General features: G+C 44.6%; 1 protein-coding gene across 2 annotated transcripts in view; it reads left to right on the top strand.

Annotated features, from left to right (window-relative positions):
- Positions 1 to 21,345, top strand: part of SYNPR (synaptoporin) — a 111,558-nt gene that overhangs the window by 69,800 nt on the left and 20,413 nt on the right. For both annotated transcript variants that reach the window (XM_032120722.1, XM_032120723.1), the window contains one exon: positions 10,551 to 10,675. In XM_032120722.1, coding sequence (XP_031976613.1) covers positions 10,551 to 10,675 — 125 coding nt within the window. The remainder of the gene's footprint in view (positions 1 to 10,550; positions 10,676 to 21,345) is intronic.

Raw genomic sequence — 21,345 nt, 5'->3', positions numbered from 1 at the left:
AGGAGGCAGAGTTGCTGGAGAGCCCAGGGGGACATGTAGCTCCTCGCTTTGTGTGTGGTGGCACTGTGCCAGCCCTGAAGAAGCTGGAGGGGCCCATGGGTGTGCTTGGGCTGCAGGTGAGGTTGGGGCTGGGGATACACGCCCCTGTAGAACCGTGGAGCTTGCTCAGCCTTTATTTACTTCAGTGTCCAGTGCAGATGGAGGGTCTGGCTCTGCCTGTCCTTAGTTTGCAGATGTGACCGAAAGGTTGCAAAGAGCCCTTGCACCTGCAGTGAAACTCTTTGGTAAATGAGCTCTGGGGCCAGAGACGTGACAGTACTGTGAAATTCTTCAGCCATCCTCTCCTGCCATGTGCCACCTCTTATTTTGGAGGAAAAAAAAAAAAAAGGAAGGCAAGGAAAGAAAAGAAAATGAGAAAGATGTGCTAAGCCCGTCTGTAGAGACAGTGGAAGAGACAGATGATCAGCATGGGGTATCTGCAGTGCTGTGCCTTCCCTCTCTCTTTTCCAAACTGCTGGGTGTGTGTCAGGGCTGTCTGTCCATCTGTCCGTGCACAGGCTGGATGAGTGGGAGAGCCCTGCACCACCTAAATGGCTGCGCAGTGGCTCATCTGTCACCCAAACTCCCCGGCACCATGGCAAAGCAAATATGCTGCAGCAGGCTGTAAAGCTGTAAACATATGGGCACTAACAACAGATAAAGTGAGTGATTTAGTCTAAGGGGCTTGGTAGATTACCATAAAATGTATCTTAATTAGAAAAGCAATCGAAGTTGCACAGAGTCAATGAGGATGAAACGTCTCTGTTGGCAACAGTGAGCATTCTGTCCCCCATACCAGGGGATGTGGATGGTGATGGATGTAGCTCATGCCCACTTTGGGCGGTTTCCTGGGGTTTACCCAATTCAGCCCTGAGTGCAGGCTGCCCTCATGCTGAATTATTTCTTCTTTGACCCATGAGACCGTTCTGTGAGCTGCTCAGAATGAGACTGATGGTAGACTTGGGTTCCTTTAAAAGCATTAACAAACCAGAAACTGCTGAAGGTGAAGGAAGAGAGCATTTGCACATTTTCCTTAAAACTATGTACCATTACCCAAAGATACATCTGAGTGTTTGCCGTGTATAGCACAGCTAGTCCCCGATAAAGGATTGGGGCTTCTAAGTGCTACCATAACACGAATAATTAATAAGTCTCTCTCCCTCACTGTGTCTATATCTTATCAGTGAGCATGGCCATAATTAGCTTTCACCTGATTCTGAGTTTATAGCATGTTCAATTGCTTTTTCCATTCTGCTTGTGTTTTCTCTGCTTCCTTATTTTAGTGGCCCTGGCTTTATTCCACAGGCCAGAGTCTACGGATTAAAAAAAAAAAGCTGGATAATCATCTCCAGCAGTGCAGCAGTGCAGATGTAAAGATTGCAACAGCCAAAAACATATTGATGCACTACTGTTTTTGTACAAGTGGCTGTTTATTTTCTGGGGTCTGGGAGGATTTGAAGTACACTGGGAAGTGGCACAGAAGATTTGCAGCAGCTGCTGGCAGCTGAGAGAAAGGGAAGGATGACTGGTTGTCTCAGAATTAAGTATTTTGAACCATGAAGGAAATGGAGAACTTTCAGGTGAGATCTTTGAAAAGTTTTTTCTCTGTGTTTGGAAGCAGGTATGGGTACAGATTTCAGGGAACGTGAATGAAGAGGTGTTGAAAAAAAAGAGACAGGCAAGAGGTGTGGAGCAGCACAGGAAGTGGGACGATGTAGGGGAACAGGACAACTTGACCTGTCCAGATGAAGTGTTTCAGATCTTGTGACCTAAGGACAACATTGTTAGCATTTCTTAAATATGTTGTGTTTAGGTGTTACTTTCTATGATTTAAATGTGGGAAGGAGAGCAATACCATCTCTGGGGACAGAGTATGAGAGGAGTGGCAGAAAAGGAGAGGGAAGTTTTAATTTTAAAAATGTTTCTTGCTCAAAATGTTCCCTGTGAATTCCCAAAGCTCAGCAAAGCAAAGATTTATTTATAGCCCATCATCTTAATTATCAAAAAATAAATTATTTTTACCATGTGGGCTGATATTTAGCCAGGAGCAAATTCTTATTCCAGCCTTTTGCACAGAGGTGGGTATTGAGGTCAAAGCTAGCTCCAGTGGATTTTTCTGTCCAAAACTGGTTTAAGATGAGGCAGTGGGCCCCATGTTTGGAGACAGAGCCAGTGCAGGCATGTGGGACAGCAGGTGGGGAGGCAGCAGATGACACCAGATAGTTACACTGGAGCCTAGGGAGCTGAGAGGAAGCTACTAATGGCCTCTGATGAGCATGGATGTGATAGTAATGACGTTAATGCCCTTTCATTCACCCAAAAACATCTTCAGGAATGTATAATCCCTGCTAGTCAATGGGCAATCATTAGGTCATAAATAATACAGTGTGATTGAAGGACAAGAGCCTTTCCTGTATAATAATTTTCCATCAGTGCTGACCCAGGGAGGGTTTGGTTGCAGCCCCCTCGCTGTGCCACGCTGCAGGGACCCAGCTGTCAGAGCATTTTCTGGTCAGAGGAGTGCTCCAGCCTCTCAGTTCCACTGTGTGCATCTGTCACCAGAGCAGGAAAATTCTCCTCAGGAGAATTCCAGGTCCATGGAGGAGTGCTGGGAAAGGAGCTGAAGCTAATGGAAGGAACAAAGACACAAATTAGGCAAGGAAGCAGTTCCAGGAGCCATCAGGGACTGTTACCAAAGGAGAGTGATGCCTGGTGGTGATGCTGGGAGAGCTGGGAATGGGGCTGGGAGAGGTGCCTTGTCCCAGCCCCAGCTCAGGGCAGATGGTGTGTACACTGTGTATGACACTTCTTTTGCAAGCTGGGTTTGTGGTCCCCTGCCATTCAGTGCTGCAGTGGAGGGGGTGTGGTGTAGTCTTGGCTGTAGTTGAGCCCCTGCGCCTGTATTGACCATCAGGGATTTAAAGACATTAAGTTCAGGGGCACTTTCCCTTCACAGATTGCTCCCCATGTGTGCCTGTCACTCAGCAATAATGTAAATCCCTCTGATTATTAGAGGGAGTAAATCCTACTTAGTAATAACTTGGATCATCTGCTGTATGCATTTATATTACGTTACGGGCCATTTTAAGCCCAGATGCTTTTAAACCCACCAAGCAAAAGAGGAAACGAGCAGCCATCCAACCTTTTTTATTTTATAATTAAATGTTTACACTTGTTACACAATAAATCCCATATAATCAGGCTGTAAAGTCTCCACAAAACCTGTTGTTTTCTGGAGGGAGCAGAAGCAGAGTTATATACATGCATTAACCTGAGCGTTTGCTGGGTTGTTGCACATTACCTGTTAGTAAAATGAGAATTGACTTAACCTATTAGAAAAGCTCTCTTGTACCTCACCATGGCTTTCCATGGTTTTGCCTACAGTGGTCACATGTGGTTGGTGCCAAAGCAGCTCATGAGACAAGAGGACGGGGACACAGCCTGGGAGTGGCTGCTCTCCAGGACTCTGGGCACTTGTGATGTTCTGGGCACTGTCACAGTGTGGATCCTGGTAGAGACCACTACGGTTGGGTTTTTTTTTTTGCTGGAAGTCTAGGGCTAGAAAAGCTCTCAGGCCCAAAAAGGAGCACATCTTTGCTGCAGTGACATATATCACAGCATGAGTCATTCAGGGATTATATGTACAAATCTAAACATCTGTCCAACTTGTGCTCTCACGTCCTTAAAGGAAGAGGGCACAAAGGGGAAGTTGTGGAGGCTTCAGAGGGAGAGCCATAACTTCCAGACTGTTCTACAGCCAGAGGGGAAAAGGGCTGCAGGCTGTAGACATGTCTGTGATACATCCCAAATCAAGCCATGTACACCCAGTAATTACCTAAGCCTGTCTGCAGCACTTGTTGGTGTCTTTTGTTTCATGGAAGACTCATCACCGATGTGTCAATGTCCATGTGCTGAAAGCAATTTATGCAATAAATTTCAAAAAAACCCCTCAGGTCCTTGTAAATGTTTACCTCCAACCTTTGACTAATGGTTAGATGGTCTGGGAGAGCTTGGCAGCTCTGCCCAGCTTGTGTAAGTACCTTTGTACTCCAACAGCTTTTCGCTGAGTCCAAGAAGAGATGCTGTAAATGTGTCTCTGTTTTCTGCCTGTTAACTCCTCCATGCATGCTGCCAACTTTAGCATTAGCTTTCAGCTTTGTGGCTGACCCATTAAATATTGGATGAAACAGCTTGCATTACGTTTTGAACTTAATAAATAGGAAATGCATTTCCTATTTCCAGATTCTGTCTGACCATCTGGAAGAACAGTGTTCTTTACCCCAATGAATGGTTATCTAATCATCTCATATACAGCTGGGCTTTATTCTATTAAAATGTAGTGAGAAAAGACTACCATACCATTATTTGGTGGAGCTAAATGGGGTTTTTAGAATAATCAATGGAAGATGAATGAAAAAGATTAAGGTTTTCTTCAAAGAAAAGGAAAATTGTCTCCTTGGGATTCAAGTATTGTATAACCAAATTATTATAACATGAAATTTACTCACTAAAAATACCCCAATTTCATTTCCATAGATCTTTCCATTAATAATCAAATCAAGTTTTTGGTTTTTTTTTTCATTTAAAAAAAAGCTAAGCATTAAATGAAGTGCTGTGCTTTAAACAGAGGATGCTGTGAGATTCCTGCGTGCTCTGGGGTCAGGTCTTTCCATCCAGCTGGTGGCATCAAGGGCTGCACTTTGTGGGTGCTCTAAAATGCCAGGCAGAGGTTTACTGCTGCAGATGCCCTCATGAAGACCCTACCACCATGTAGGGAAGTCGTGGAGCAGAGTGGTCTCCTCCAGGTGGATGACAGTGGCACATGTGGTTCTTCATGCTCACACTCTGAGTTGCTCCCTCATCCCTGGGGTTTTCACTCCATGCAGACCAGGGCTGGGCTGGCACAGGAGCCTTCTTAGCAATGCTGCTGTTTATTTATAAGGTGGGGACACTAAATCCCAGCAATCAGTGAACTATGGCTTTAGGGCTTGTTTCTCAGCAGGAGCAGAATGTATTTCAGCTTTCTCCCTGTATAGCTGTTGAAGGAAAATTACTCCAGCTAGTTGTCACCCCCCCCCCCCAGCACTGCGTCAGCTGCGATGCCATCCACCTCCAATTCATCAACCAGTCAAGTTGATATAATTAGGAATCCCAAAGTCAATAATCTGATAATCTCCAGTGCACAAAGGCTTGTATGTAGGAGAAGTGATTCCAGGAAGTCTGCAGCTCAGATCCGTGCAGGAAAAATGCCAGATTTTAAAAAAGAAACAGGCAGAGACCCAGAGGAGAGAATGCTTCCTAATCCTTCACTGGTGACATATTTTGGGCCATCAGTTCTGCAGTAAATGTTTCCCGTACAGTCATTTAGTGCATTCGAACCTCTCCTTCACAGCATAAAGAATAATAACGTTCAATTACTGGTTCTGCCCCATAAGTAAATAATCTCAGTTTAACGAGACACTCTGCTGGGTAAGCGATGCCAGCTGTGGGGTGACATCTCCAGAGCCCTCAGAGCAACGTGCTCCCTTCTCGCTCCACACACGCTCTTGGCTACAGCAAGCAGCAGGAAGTGTAAGGCAGTTGAACATTTGGCAAAGGTTTTGCAGTCTCTCTGTTACGGTGATATGGAGAAAGGGAGGTCTCAGATCCAGAAATTATGCCAGAAAACTAGGGCTCCTTTTAAAACACTCTGAGCATGTAAAATGACTAACAATAGTGTAGGCGTTTTGAATATTTTAGGTTGCTCTTTAGAAGTGTCAGGAGTTCCCCTCAGCTTTCCAGTGTTAGGGCAGGAGTAGGGGACTGGGAGGACCTCTTTGGGAAAGTGTCCAGCAGGTTCATTCCCATTTTCCTTCCTCAGTGCCAAGAGAAAGCATTGGAAACCAAACCACGTAGCTAACTGCGTCCCTCACAGTCTGTTTTTGGCCACCACAGCTCCAGGCAAGACTAACACTTTCTTTTTAAGATCTTTCCCTCCTGGAGGACCCACCAAGGAGCCTTCAGGCAGAGCGGATCCTCTCCTTTGACGCAGGATAGTTTTCAGGTGCCTCCCCAGCATGGCTCCATCCTGTCAGCCAGCAAGTTGCCACAGGCCGCTGCACAGGGCAGACGTGCTCCTGGAAAAAGCAAGTGGTTTATATAGAAGTTACATCCATTTTATCGTCCTACCGAGATGTTTTAGCTGTAACATGTGCCACGTAAGCCTTTTAACTTGCCTTTTCAGGAACTGTTCTGCCTTCTCCTGGTGTGCAGAGTGAGCTTGTTGCTCAGCAGGCATTGAGAGGAATTGTCGGAAAGCCAAACAGGGAGAAGCTATAGGAAATCATCCCATTTTTCCCTTCCATGGTGGGATGAGTGATGTACAGGGTCACATGTTGAGGCACTACCAACTGTTTAATTCACAGCTGGGACTTGGGCTCCTTCAGGGCATTATACATCCCAAGCCCCTGGCCACTGGGTTGGGAAACGAAGGAACCAGCCTTGAGCCTGGATAAATGACAGCACCTGAACGCTCAACTACAGGATTCACTGCCATTGCATCGAAACTTGGCATTGGAAGAAGGGAGGTGATCACATAAATCATATGATGAACCTTTCCCTGCCCTGCACTGGTGTGAGAAACAGTATTGTGCTCTGCTAGGTATTGCTATTTTTTCTCAAAGTGCTAAGGAGCCAACTGGTCTTTAAAACATGTTTATCTGGTTTCACAGGGAAGGCTGGTTTATTGTTGCACAGTACCATAATAAATATATTTTTGTTGGTTAAGTTATACTGTGGGATTATACTTCCTTACAAAAATCTACCAATAGTCTGGGCCAAGGCTGGAGGTCAAAGAGGGAATATCACCATAACAGGATCTGGGAATGGTGTTAATCACTCTACAGAAACTTACTGCCTTGTCAGTGTTGGGTCTGAGACCATGAGGAAGAAGGATGATCTTCCAACCAGGCTAGACTGGACACGTGAGATGTGCATTGCTCCAGCCTGTGCTGAGGAGCACAAATAATATTCCTTTCTCTCTCTCCCTTCAGTCTGTGGCCTCATCAGGTGGGTTGGCAACTGCTTCCATAACACACACTGAACTAGTGGGATGCTTGGTGTGTTACGCCACACGGAATGTGGACCACTGATCTCCATGCTGGGGACAGGCATTTTCCATTTCCCTGCAAGGGTCCAGGCACATGTGAAGGCCCAGCCTCTCCACTGTGTCACAATGGCAGGGCAATAGCTGCAGCTACAGGAGGAATGGGGAGCACAGGAGAAAGCAGGATTTGCCCTGCTCCCACACCTGTGGGCAGGATTAGCCTGGCATAGCCAGGGCAGCAAGAATTTGTTGCCTCAAGGGCACTGTGTTTCTCCCACTCCTGCTCCAGGGAAGCCAGGCACAGGGCTAGCTGTCAGGCCTGAGCCTTGGGAGGCAGCAGCCATGTGATAGCCAGAGCTAACTGTGCGTGGGGAGATTTATCTCATGTGAATCAGGATGCATGCGCACTGCAGGTAGGACTAGTGCTGAGTGTGGATTTATAGGCAAAGAGTAAATAGGAACATAAGGAAACACTTTCCCTTTCTCCATAAACTTTTCAATTTCAGAGCAGCTAGGTTCAATAAAATTATCTCAGATGGAGGTTTTATTGAATCTGGCTCATAAAGCTCCCATTATGGGGTTTACAACTGCCATTTACACAAATCCTGCTATTATAAAATACAGTGGTGTTTACAGCATTCCTGAAATGACCACAAAATTACTGTGTGCACAAAAAAATCAGTGAGTAGTTCTTGGCTTATTGCACTGGGTGCTCCTCTGACAAGATAAAGCAGCACAACTCGTGGTGGGGGAGAGAAGGGGAAATGCAGAGGTAGGAGGAGGAGAATTATGCTGCTGCTTTGGCCAAGGTACCCCAGGGAAATACCGCTGATTTACAGCCCTCACTCTGCACTCCCTTGATGGAAACTGTAAATATGTTTCCAAAAGGAGCTTAATGTCCTCAGCATGCAGCTGTGGGGACTGGCTGGGCATTACTGGCAGCTGGTTGATCCCAGCCATCAGCAGCATCTGATCCAGCCACAGCAGGGAGCCAAGCTTGGGTTGGCTGAGGCATTGCTGAAGTTTGGTAGCTAAACCTCCAGTATGGTCCTTTTCCTTTTCCCACCTGCCTTGTGGGTGCTGGGTAATGTGGGAACCCAGAGTGCAGAGAAATATTCTCTGCACTCTGGGTTCCCACAGGTAAGGGTGGGAGCTGGTGGTTGTTCCTGGGGGGAGTTTGCTGAAAAGCTTCTGATTAAGAGCTTGTGGGGCTAACAGGTGAGTAAAGGCTGAATCTGAACTATCTTGAAGGACCAAGGTTCCAGGTGCCTGAGTCTGCTGTCAGAGATGCTCTCAATAGGGGAGAGGAAAAACTGGGAATTCTGGAGGAGATACTTCCTGGGAAGGAATAGCCTGAACTGTGTTTTTGGGCATGGCTCTGTGCCCTTGGTGAAAAAACATGGCACCCCTTATGCTGATTTTAAAGGCGATGCATTTCAATTGCCCCTCTTTCCTCTGCTTGTCCCCTTGCTGAGAGTGGTAGCTGAGAGGTGATGGCTCTTCCTTTATGGCAGGTCTGTCTCACACCACAGGCTTTCAAGTTCCCTCTTTTCATATCACTGTTAATCTTTGTGCCTCTCTACGTACCTGCAAAACATACGCATTTGCAACTCTGTTAATTAGGCCAGAAAGCAGGTCAACTTTCTCTCCTGTTCTCCTTAATATATTGTTTTCTGACATCACCTCACAAATTAACCTGAGGTGATTAATGCTGATTTTCAGTGCTGTGCTATATGTAAGGGCAGAAACTTCTTGTGTGTACAGAGGAAGTGTCTCATTTAGGATGAAGGAACACTATTTAAGTTGTAGTGAAAACATTTATTTTGTGGCACATATTTAACGAGTCAATTCATAGTGAAGTTCAGCTTTCCTCTGTTGCAGTGAGCTCAGCAAGAAGAATTGATTCAATCAAAGTTTTTATTAACTTGTCATTAGGTACCTAAATACCTCTGCAAATCTATCCTCCATATATGACATGCCCTGATCACATTGGAAGCGAGTAGCAGGGTGGAAACTTACATCATTCTCCTGTTAGTCCCTGTGCTCCATCATGCTCAGCACATCACTCTGCAGCCAGGGAGGGTCTCCCTGCCCCAGTGCTCAGGTGTCACTCCTATAATCTGTCACTCTCTGGGGAAAAGGTGCACATGGAAAGCTCCAAGGCGGCCGAGTGAAACTCAGGGCTTTGTTTATGCTGCAAATAGGGAGAACAAAGATTAATGGCATGTTTTGCAAAGCCTTGTGCAGCAAGAGAAGATCTAGTTTTTCTATTTATTATATTTTTAGTCCTTTATTTTGTTATTATATCTGCTTGCTGCATAATTTTTCAGTGTCCAAAAACATGGTTTCTTTCCCAGATGTGTGCACTCTTTGTTTCCTCTGGGTTGCTGATTTTAGCTTATTTAATTGTAGCTGGGATTGGGCATTTGCTTGCCATTTCCCATATCTGCCCCTCTGTAGATCTCACAGTAACTCTGTTAAAGCTAATGGAATTACTTCAGAGCTATAGTGCTGCAATCAACAAAATCTGACCTATCTAATTTAAATTACAACTGCATAAATAAACTGTCCCCACTTCTGCTTAGGGTCTTCCAAGGAAGCCTAAGTCAATGATGTTTTAAGATACCCTATGCTAGCTTCCAATTCATTTCTTTGAACCCTTGATATTAAAGCTGATGTGTCTCTGCCCTGCATACTCCCTCCTTCATTATTTTTCTCCTGGAAGATTAAGATGTGATATGGGTTTGCATCAGAACCACCCAAGCTCTTTGTTCCTTTCTAGTTTGCTTATTTTAGCTGAAGTCTGAAATTCCTTTCTGCTTTGTAGTCAGTTTACTTCACCTCTATATCCACTTTGGATTATGGTAGTAATTTAGGAAAAGTAATTTTAAAAATACTGGGGTTTTTTCCGAAGTCATACATAACCTGGGAGAGGGGCAGCTCAGTTCTGTGTTTTGCCACATAATGGGATGGCGGCCGTGTGAACTGTCTTGGTCTGCTACTGCTACTTCTGGTTGCGCCTTTTAAATACTTCTGCCAGTGTTTTGTTTGGGTTAAGACTGACTCATTGTGCTCAGTCAATATTCATCCTTCTCTTCTTGTCCAATCTCACCTGTCAGTGGGGTGATTTAAATAACTGCCTGGTTTGTGAATCCCAAATGGAGTTCAAGACAGGAGGGAAGAGCTGAGATGCCTGGCATGGATGAATGGTGATGTGTCTGTGTGTCAGCAGAGCTTCATGTTTCATGGTTCTTTGCATTTGCTTTTGGGAAGGGTGCAGGAATAATGTATGGCAATGCTTTAAATGCAAGGAGTGATGGATAACCTGACCCAAGGGGGCTGGTGCTGCACCAAGAGCTACTGCATGGATCTGCTTGTGGTGGTTGCTGAAACGAAATAAAATTAAAATGTTGTTTGTTTTTGACAGCTTTTTGCAATCTTTGCATTTGCAACATGCGGTGGGTACTCTGGAGAGCTGCGCCTCAGTGTGGACTGTGCAAACAAGTCAGAGAGTGACCTCAGCATTGACATAGCCTTTGCCTACCCCTTCAGGTAACCCCAGCTGGCTCGCGGTGGTTCGGCGCTCGGGGGCTGGGGCTGGCCCAGCTTCATGGGGATTTCCTTCATTTGTAGCAGATTTCAGTTAAGCACCAGTCTGGGGCTCCAGAATTTTCCTCTGGTGTGCAGGAGGAATGAATTTGGCCAGACGTGGTATGGATGGGGCCATGGCAACTGCTGGGAATGGGAGCTCAGCGGAGGAGAAGAGAAATTCCAAAGCCCTGTGGAGGCCAGGAAAGCTCAGGGAGTGGAAAATGGCAAGCAAGGAAAAATTAAACAACACATCATCCCAAGATAAAAAACTATAGTGTAGCTATTAACTAAGCTGGAAATGAGAGAGGTTTCCCATCCATTGCAGTAGCAAGGATCTGAAATAGCTACTCCAAAGGAGGGGGAAGCAAAAAAACAAAATTAGTTTGAACCATAATTTTGAAATGCTTTTTGAAAATTTTACTAATTGCCTGTTTGCATCTCTTGGTGTCTGAATGCTTTAAACCTAGTGATTTAGGAAAACAGTTTTTATAGCTTTTTAAATGTTTTTTTAAGTACATCTGAAAACTGTAGTGCATATATATAGATATATGTGTGTGTGTGTGTGTAGATGTGTGTGTATATATATATATATATATAAAATATTCATGCCATTTAAGATCCTGCTTCAAAAGAGCATCTACAGTCTTCTTTTTCTAGATATGTCAAGTCCACTGCAGTGCAGAAACCATTCACTTTTGTGTAAGTGTTTTCTTCAAGGAATTGAGATTATTAAGAAAAGAATGCACAGTTCAATCTCAAGTCTAGTACACTATGACTCTAAAATTATTTTTCTTCCTTGGGAGATCGCATGCTGTTTTGCTTATGATTACTATGCACAGACCAGACTTGAAAGCATCTATTTCTCTAATGTTCTAAGATACAGCAAATTCCAAACAGTGGGAACTGAATTTGATTCCTTGAAATGTTATTCTTGCTTGGCATACATTTATTACAAAAAAGTCACGTTTTCTGGTATTACAAGTGTTTGGTTTTTTGTCTGGAACATGTCTACATTTTCTTTCATTTCTGCTTAGTATGCACAGGAGAGATCCTGAAAAATGAGTTATGTGAGTTTGTAATTTGATTCACTTCCTATAGGTAATTTCTCCTACATTCATGACAAATACACCCTGTAGTGAAGTGCTTTTAGTTTGCATGATTATAAAATAGTATTTTATTTTAAAAGTTAATAAAACAGAGAGAAGTAGCTGTCAAGTGTCTCCTGGTGTTTCACCAGGCACATCAACCATTGTTTCTAGAAGGAAGTGACTGGATCTGCAATTTCCCATAGTTTTTTTACTTATTAGAAAACTGGAAGTAATTGATAGGTAATTGTAACATTCCAGCATGTTGCAGAGATGATGCAAAATAGGGTTTATTTGCAGGAGGGATCCAGCTGAGGCTGTAGCTGGCCTTTGAACTCAGCACTCTGTCTTGGTTTGAAAGACAGGTGTCTGTTAAGGAAGGCAGCAGCCTCCTTTAGAATGGCAGATGCAACCCCCCTTCCCTCTGAATTATTATAATTTTGAAATCAAGGGGCTTTTAGGCAAAGATGTGGGAAATAGGAATAACAGTTCTTTACTATTATATATCTCTATGTGTATAACCAGTCAAACAAACAACAATAACTGCGGCAGTAACAGCGAACAATCACAAACCCAGTGCCAGCCTTCTCGGCTGTCGGGCCCTTTCCCCTCGGGTGCAGTTCCGCTCGCAGCCGGCAGGGGCGCTGGCGGCTCCCGGTGAGCAGGGCAGGTGCGATGGTTCCCCCGCGGCTGCAGGGGGCGCTCCGGAGCGAGCTCGGGGAGCACGCGGCACTGGCGGCCTGGGATCCCGGGAAGGGATGGGACAAAGGCCTCACAAACCCCTGGGCAGCTGATCCCGGTGTCCGGCCGGACCCTCGGGAACAGCAGGCTGGAACGGCAGGGACGAGCACAAATCCCGTGTGGCAGAGGAGATGTATCCAAATGGGGAACCCCCCGGAGGTCTGGGCAGGCAGGACGTGCGGGGCTACAGCGTAGAGAAGGCTCGAAGCAGCGACAGGCGCAGGGCGGCCACAGTCCAGCTCCCAGCGGGGCAGGGAAAGGCGGGCTTGGGATCCTGGGGCTTCTCCGGCAGAAGGAAAAGCAGCCGAAGAAAGCAGCCTCCCTCTCTGTCCAAACGCCAGGGACTGACTGACTGCACACCCAGATGAAACAAAAAGAGTAGCCAGATGCACCCCACCCCCATAGCCACCTCTTTTGTTTTCTTAAGTACCCAGCCATTTGTCCCGCTAGCAACACGAATGGGGAAAATTCCTTTAACAGAAAAAAAAAAAACCCAGGAGAGCTCCTAAAACCCCAACACACCATAGACGGGAGGTATGGCATGTACAATGGGGTGGTTTGTTACAGTGCAGATACTGTAACACGCATATCAAACAAGGAGGCCCGTGGAAAAGAGATAGATATGGACTGATTCTTGATAGATGTTTCAGAGATGTTTATTTCTCCAGCCGCGTGGCCGGAGCTCTGCCGAGGAGCTGCCGCAATCACGGGACCCGAGGGTCCTTGCCTGCGCAGGGGAACACAAACCAACCGATGGGGAATGAGGGTGAGCAGGGGCAGGGGAACCCCGTGTCTCCCCCCAGGGCCCCTCTCGCAGGACCCCACGGCAGGGGGGAGGGCCCCAACAGAGGTTGGCTATGTGGTATAAATATACCTGAAATGTGTGGGTGAGAAGGGAGATGACAGCCAGCTGCTGTTTTAGGAGAAGCATGAATATACTCAGATTTTGTGCAATTTGGGGTTTTGATTGCAAACCTGAGGCACGTGCAAAAAGTGTCCAGAGATGCGCAGATTACACGAGGCAGCAGATGTGTGCCTGGAAAATCTGGCCCAGTGCTACCTGTGGAACTTGGTGTCATCTCAGTGTTTTATCTAAATATTCCTGTGACTTTCTCATGTGTTTGCTCTTTTTGCTTTTTGCCAGTGCTCCTTCCACAGAATGGAGATGGGATGCTCTAAAAACAGAAGTGAGATTAGCTGGGAAAGGTAACATCGCAGAGCAGTGAATACACTTGGAAAAAGCACTTAGAAAAGTTCAGGCTCTCTAATCAAGACTGTGCTCCTGAGTCTGAGGCTAATCTCCCTGCATGGGCTTGTAGGTGTTGTGTAGGTAGGATGCATTTCCCACCAGTTGTCTTGCATTCAGGTCCATCTTCACATGGCATTTTCCTTTCAAATGCCTTCACAGTCCTGATTATTGGCTGTCGGCTGGGGAAGGTGTAGGTGGAAGGAGAGAAGCTGCTGAGCATCTGACACACCCCGCTGCTGTTGGGGCTGTCAGCAGTGACACTGAAAAAGTCAAAATACCTGAGTGCTGCTTTTTATGAGCTGCACCTTCCAGCATGACTTGAAATGAAGAAAGCTGTGCTACAAGCTGCTTTCATTTCTGTTGCTGTGAATTTGAGGCTTTATTTTCTTCTCACAAAAGATGAACTGCTAGACCTTGGCCAGTAGATGACAAGTGTCAAGAGCTTTAAGCTGGTATACAAAGTGGTAAGGCTGAACAGGACATCTTGGCAAAGAAAGAAGGCTTGGGTGTTTTGGAAATGAAATTGAAGGAGCCTGAAAACGTTCCCATTAAAGTAAGATCAGAATGGGCAGGGAGCTTTCTAGACTGAAGGGATGGGTATTACGCTTGTGACCACATGCTTTTGGGGCCAATCAACTGAGCTAAAGAAAAGGATGCAGGAGGGCAAAACCAGTGGTGGTGGGGTGTGGGGATGTGTGATTAAAACATAATGGATGCCAGTGTGACTTCAAACCAGTGATTCATGCAGCCCCAGGCCAGTCTTGAATGCACTGAAGCAGTTCTGCACTCCACAACAGGTTGCTCCAGATGCTCCCAAAACAAAGGAGCATCTTCACAGCTGCTTAATGAGATTTTTCTCAGCCCCAGCCTACAAACTGCAAAAGTCTCCAGCAAGAAATAAAAATGAGTCAAAGAGAAATAATTAGTACTATTAGGGAGTTTTGAAACATATCTTTAAACTAATATTAATTCTTTCTTGTTCTTTTTTTTTTTTTTTTTAACTTATGGCTGTATGTAAGTTGTGCTTGGCTCCTGTGTTGTCTTACTGCTGTTGTAACTCTGGCAGCAGGAAATTGTGGAGCACCAAAAGGAAAACCCAAAGAAAACTTTTTCACAAGGTGGCTACTTCTCATTTCTGCTGGAATCACTTCCTTAGTTTAGTTCTGGACCTGGATTCATTTGCCCTTTGAAAAGAGGAAAGTGAGGAAAAGCACAAAAGCCCACTTATCGCTAGAGACCACCAGAGTAATCTGGTGCAGTGGTGCTTTTGCACAGCTGGGAGACAGGATCCCTTTGGAGAAAAGCTGATGTCTGTGCACGGTTGTTGTGTCAGGATGGAGGGGAGGCTGAGCCATTCCCATGTGAGGGATGCCCTGTCCTAGACCCTCTGCTCTGAGCTCGCGTTACTAGGGTGCAGTAACCACACAAGAGCCCCCCCCAATACTGAGGTAATTAACCTCAAATCTGGCTCCACCATCTCTCCTGGAATAGGAGATGAGATGGATGCTTTTCCATCCACACTTACACCGATTCATTTAAGCTTCCTGCAGCCCATGCCTATGACCCTGTAGTCACCCTGTAATGTGGATGTTAACCTGAAGTCTAAACCCTAATATCCTCCAACAGTGTCTCCTGGAGCTCTGCCACACTCTTCTACAGGTCCTGCCAGACTCTTCCATGCCTAAGCTGATATTTATAAGGATGTTTCAAATAGTCACCTGACGTTTCTTCTCATTTTTGCCTGATTCTAGTTTTATTACAAAGTATTTCTTTCCTTCCTCATGTTTTAAAGCACAAATCAGCCATTCTTCGGGATACCTGGGTACGCGTTTGAAAGTTTTACCAGTTTAGATATAGAATCAATTTCTCTGTTCCTACAGTAGCAGTTTTTCCCTAGCATTAGGATCTGTGCTTTATACAGAGTCTATTGCAAATTTGGCACACATTACGATGTTCATCAATTTGACCCTCACCCAAGCAATGATTCTTTAAGGGGTGGTAAAAAATGTCAGCATTTTGGGATTATTTGTTACTTGCACAGTCCATCACCCTTTCAGATTGGATTTGTCACTTATCCAAGTGCCCTGAAGCAGTATTTTTTTGTCTGTAATAAGAGTCCTAGTGAAGGTCCTATTAGTTTATTATTTTCTCTGATCCCAGCAACATTCTTATCATGTACTTTGTTTTGCCGTGGGTTTACTTTGATAGTAAGTGATTGAATAGTACACCTACTGTGCACATATTTGTTATTGGTATTCACTATTTTAAGATGCTTTTTCATCAGTCCTCCTAAAAGCAAGTATTTTTGTTTGCTTAACTTACTGAGTCTGTACTAAAGAATTTTTGCTATATAGTTATTCATATCGCAAACTTGATTTTTACTTGCAGCTGGCAGAGTTGCATTGAAACATTTGGGCTTCTTCAACTACTGATTTAAATGAATCTTTGCATCTCAGAAGTGCTCTCGTGATGATATTCTGGGAGAGGTACTCTCTGCTGATGCCATCACCTGCTGCTTTGTGGTTATGTCCTGTCCTAGCAAGGAAGGAATGCTGTGCCATACCCTGGCTGTGGGTGATGCTGATGGGGTCTATGGCTCGTGGGAGTCCCATGAGCAGAGGTGGTGTGCTGGATGGGTCTGCAGGGCAATGGGAAGGGAGAAGCATCTCAATACAAGCCCCTAAGTGTGCTGCCTGTTAAGTCTTGAGGCAGACCCTGGACTAAAATCTCTTTGCCCGTAGCTTTTGGAGGTGCCTTAACCCAAGCCTACATACACAGTATATCCGCAAGTTAAATGCTGCAACGGAATTCATTTGGAGTATCTCTTGTCTTTTCTTGGGGCATCCATCCTGAAAGCTACTTGGAAAATATTGGCCTGGAGGATGACATTGTTAAATTTTAAACAGTCTCATGTAAGCCAGTGGTTAGGTGAACTGTGTGCAGAGGTGTTAAGAGCACTGAGCCACAGTTACTAGAAGGACAGAATAGGATTTCCTGGTGGTGCTAACATGAGAGCCTGATGAAAATACATCTTTGCACATCTTTGTATCACAGCAGTGAGCAAAACAAATGTTTTCCATTTTATTCTAAATCACCTATTAGTATCTTTTCAGTGTGCTAGTAAAGCTGTCTCTTCAAGTGGTTCTTCCTTCTGAAGAAAAAGGAAATTGTGTTTCATGGGAGCTTTTCATTCACTTTAAGTGTCTCATTTGATTAAAGACATTCCCATTGAGCACTCTTGAAAGTGTTCACCTCATCTGTGTGTGGTGGGTAGTCTAGTCTTCCATTTGAAATATGACAGCCAGATTTGAATTGCCTACTTAGAAGCTATAAATGATAATTAAGGAGAAAGCATCTAACTTTTTGAGCTCTGCATCTATCTTTCTTTGGAAAAGGCCTCTGCTAATGTTTGCACATTTCTGTGCCAGTTTGTACTATCCTTCTATTTTTTGTCATCCATTTGTAGTAAATCTTGCTTCAGAATTCAGTGAAAAACATTCTGGCTGAAAGATTATAAATGTCTGTGGTGGCTGGGAGACTGAGAGCTGCTGGTAAATAGAAACTCTTTCAACTAAGTAGTTGCCGTCAGTGCTGACTTTCAGGCAACTGTGGCGGGCTTTCCTCCCAGACTTCTCAGGAGGTTGGAGATAGGAAGGAATAAAGTCACTGAGTCAGCTAAACTCCTTAAGGTTTGTGTTTTATTTTTTGTATGTCTTCATCTTACAGAGGATGCCCCTTCTGCAAAACCAAACTGTGGCCTCATAAACCTCCTGTGGGTAGACAGGAGCAAAAGCAAGCCAGCAGGAGTTGTGCACTGGCTTCAGGTGTGCCCTGTGCCAAAATGTAGATGCCCCAGTTCCCAGGCAGATTTGGCAGAGCTCTTGGGAAGGTGAGAGGTGCTGGTTAAACTTTGCATGACCCATTCCAGCTTAATGAAGGGAGAAATCTCCGCCCTGGAACTTCTTAGAACAAAACTTGGTGCTTTTGAGAAGCTGCTTTTGTACAAGCAGGAGTTGCAGGGATGATTGGGTAGAGTTCAGAAGACCACAAGCTGTGTCACAGTGGTCCCTTTGGGATCTGCAATAGGCTGTTCCATGAAAGCTGCATTAATTTAGTCCCTTTTCTTGCCAAACTGTGACCACCTCATCTAGCACTACAGATTTGGGGTTAACAGCTGAACTGATGAGGAAGAATGTTCAAAATAACATCAGCAAAGTTGGAGATTTTCACCAATATCCCTGTTATATAAACTGGCTCTGTAGCATGGGCACTGAGGGCTCAGTCATGGCTTTAATTATCTTCCACAACTGTTTCAAAACCTGATCTCAGCAGTGCTTTTTATACCTAGTTTTGACCTCTTAATAAGTAGTTTGCCTAACCAGGACTTCTACGTTTTAGCTACTATTAGTGGAAACTGGAAATTGTTTGAGTGAGGAAACTCTGCTTGCATCCTGCTGAGTAAAATTCATTAAATCCTTCAGGTTACAAATGTCTCTGATTGTGACACCTTCACGAAGTATCTTCATATTTAATGTGACTTAATGATGCAAACTGAAGCATTAAGACATATGTTTAACTAGGAAATAGACCTTTTTTTCTCAGTTGTGATTTTTACATTCTGGTAATTTATAGGGCTGTCCAGAAAATTGCAGCTCAGTTTTTCAAAATCTTTTTTTTTTTTCCCAATGGAAAGCCGATTAAAAGATTTTATGCCTTTATGATGTGAATGCAAGAACTTTGTGAGCTATTTAAAGTATGGCCCCAGCACTTGCTGGCAGTGAAAGCATCAAGAGACCTTGGTGAAGTCTCTGCACTGAAGCAAGTCTGGAAGCAACCTGAACATGGAGCTTGCAAAGCCAAACTGAGCACTGATCAGTGAGCTGTTGGTTTAGTTAGAGCTGTTTGCTCTTAGATTGTCTCCTGGGCTGGGGAAAAGGTGATCCAGGTCTGCAGAATAAGTAGTTTTCTTTTCAGCTTTGAATGAACATAGTTTGTAATAGGGAAGAATACTTCACATTTTTGTAACTGGCTCTAGTGATTAGAGAGTGAAGCCCATAGTTCAGAGCCCTGATGTGATTTTTGCTTGCTTGTGCATGGCTACAGACTGCTGAAGTAATTAAAAACTGAAAATCAGTGTTCTCCAATATCCACAAGTCTTCAAGGACCATGCTGACTCTGGAGATACTGTCTTTAGACAAAGAGAACAGTAGAATAGGAGAAAATGGGCTTTTTTACTTGGGACAGCTGTGGTCTGCAGTAACAACTGTCCATGAGTACCATGTACAATGTAATTCCTGTTGTCAGAAGTAGATGGAATTATTGCTGGTTTGATTAAAACAGGTAAAAATAAGGATGACTTTGTGACTTTTCTAGTTTTGAGGTCCTCCTTTTGACCCCAATTACAATCTCCAAAACCCACTTTGCAGAAATCTTCAAGATTGGCAACTTGACCAAAGAATGGTTGTTACTTCCAGTTTGCACTTTTGAAACTGTGGATAAAGGCAAATGCCCTTTTCTCACAAGTGAGGGACCAGAGATGCTTCCAGTCACCCTTTGTTCCTGCATGAGATCTATAGAAAACCACCAGAAATCTGGTAAAGCCACATCTTCAGCTTCTCTTGAGGCTGACCTGTGCATGTGGTCCTCTGCACAACTGTGTTGTTGAAGCAAGAGATGACCCACCACCCCCACAATTTCATGTCTGGTCTGGATGGCTTGGCTTCTGGGTCAAACTATTTTGTAAACAGCCAAGGAGCTGCAGCCCAAGGGTGGCAAAGTCTCTGCTTGTTCCTGCCACTGGTGTGTTGGGCTGTCCACAGGGATTTGGTGCTTGAGGAGGTCAGAGGAGGAGGATTTGTAAAACCATGAAGTGCCCAGTTAATTGCACAACCAAGGACCAGCTGGTGGGTCCAGGCAGGATTTTTGTGATGGGGTAGCAGTTCTGCAGACAAAACAACTTATCCAGATATTGAGGTCATCTCAGTTGCTGTTAGCATCAGTGTTCTCCTGCTTCTACTTTGTAGTTTTTAATCCCTTAAAACTTGAAACAAACCCATCCTTGAGTGCTGAACTGGGGCCATAGGGTAGGCTTGTCTTGCTTTGCAACTCTTCACACCGGTCAGTTCTTGTCCTCTTGTCCATGTACAAACATTGCAGGAACACTGAGCTCATGGCAGCTGGAGGGAGAAGGAAAGTGGTAGCAGGTTTCTGGAAATGGTTTCTGCTGCAGATAAGAGAGGACACTTTCTTAAAACTTCAAATTGTAGAGCTTTTCTTTTGGCACTCAAAAATTGGATTTTTGATGAATTTGGAGGGTCCACTTGATCCAGACTGGCTGATTTTTCTTCACAGAGGCTATATTTTATGCTTAACACTCTCTTAGTGCCAGAAAAAATTCTTCATTAATTCTTTAGGCCAAATTTATTCTTAAAGTGGAAGTCACTTTTGGATTTGTTAATATATGCAGCTTTTTCACAATTTGAATTTTTAATATATATTCATGAATAGTCTCTGTGGTATTGTGCAGTGATGGTGTTTTATCTGTGCCTGCCACAAAGGCTTTTCCTAAAAGTCAGACTTTAGGCAACTTCCCTTGCAAATTTATTTTCGCACATTTTCATGCTGTCAGTACAGAAGCAACCAAAGCAGCCACCCTTCGGCTTTGCTTTGTTTGGCATTTGATCCCATACCGTGGATGGCACGTGGTGACCCAGCTGAGGGACAATCAAGCAGATGCCCTTCCCCTTTTCCCTGCTCCAAAATGTGCATCTGCTGTGCAGAGGCCCTGAAGGTTTCCCCAGGACTTTAGGGAATGGGATACGCAGGATGTCTTTGGTCTCCTCTCACACCTGGATTCTACATTAATTTATTTGCCAGGAGATTAATGCAATATTTTTCATTCAGTAGACTCTGGAGAGGATATGTATGCAACCCCATGCAGCACAGCCCCACTCAGTGCCTGTCCTCTCTGGATTCACACTTCCTGGTCTATTCAGGATGCAGAGGTGTTGGCAATTTGTCTGCAGGTGCATCGGCAGACCCACAGGTCTCCTTGGCTCCTGCCCCGTGCACTGCTCAGCCTGTGCTGGAGCCCACCAGCTCCCTGAGAAAAGGATTTGTCATATCCTTCCAATGTACATACTGTGACTGGGAGTTTCATTGGAGTCATGCCATAAAACTCTACAGGGAACTTAATGTGATTGCTTAAGTACATTAGGACAATATACTTGAGAAAGTTATATACAAAGTAATGTTGAAATACAGCACAAAGGAGTAAATGTTGCTGCATCTTCTGTAATTGCTCTTGTATTTATCTCAGTTGGTCTTGAGGGTGAAATTGCTGCTTTCAGGGTTTATAGATCTGGATGAAAATGTATGTGAACACTGCTTGTCACGGGGTGAAGCATTTATGCTTTCAGGTGGTTCTGGCTGATCACCAGGTGATGCCTAAGAATTTGGAATACTTTGACATGGAGTTCATAGCCCGTTTGATGGTAGAAGGGAAGGTGACCTGGAGGAGGTGTGAGCAGCTGCAGAATGTGTTGGGGTGTAGGAAC

This window comes from Corvus moneduloides, chromosome 11, assembly GCF_009650955.1.
Source record: "Corvus moneduloides isolate bCorMon1 chromosome 11, bCorMon1.pri, whole genome shotgun sequence".
NCBI lineage: Eukaryota > Metazoa > Chordata > Aves > Passeriformes > Corvidae > Corvus > Corvus moneduloides.
Note: the sequence above shows the minus strand (reverse complement) of the source record. Positions and strands in the feature narration are given on the sequence as shown.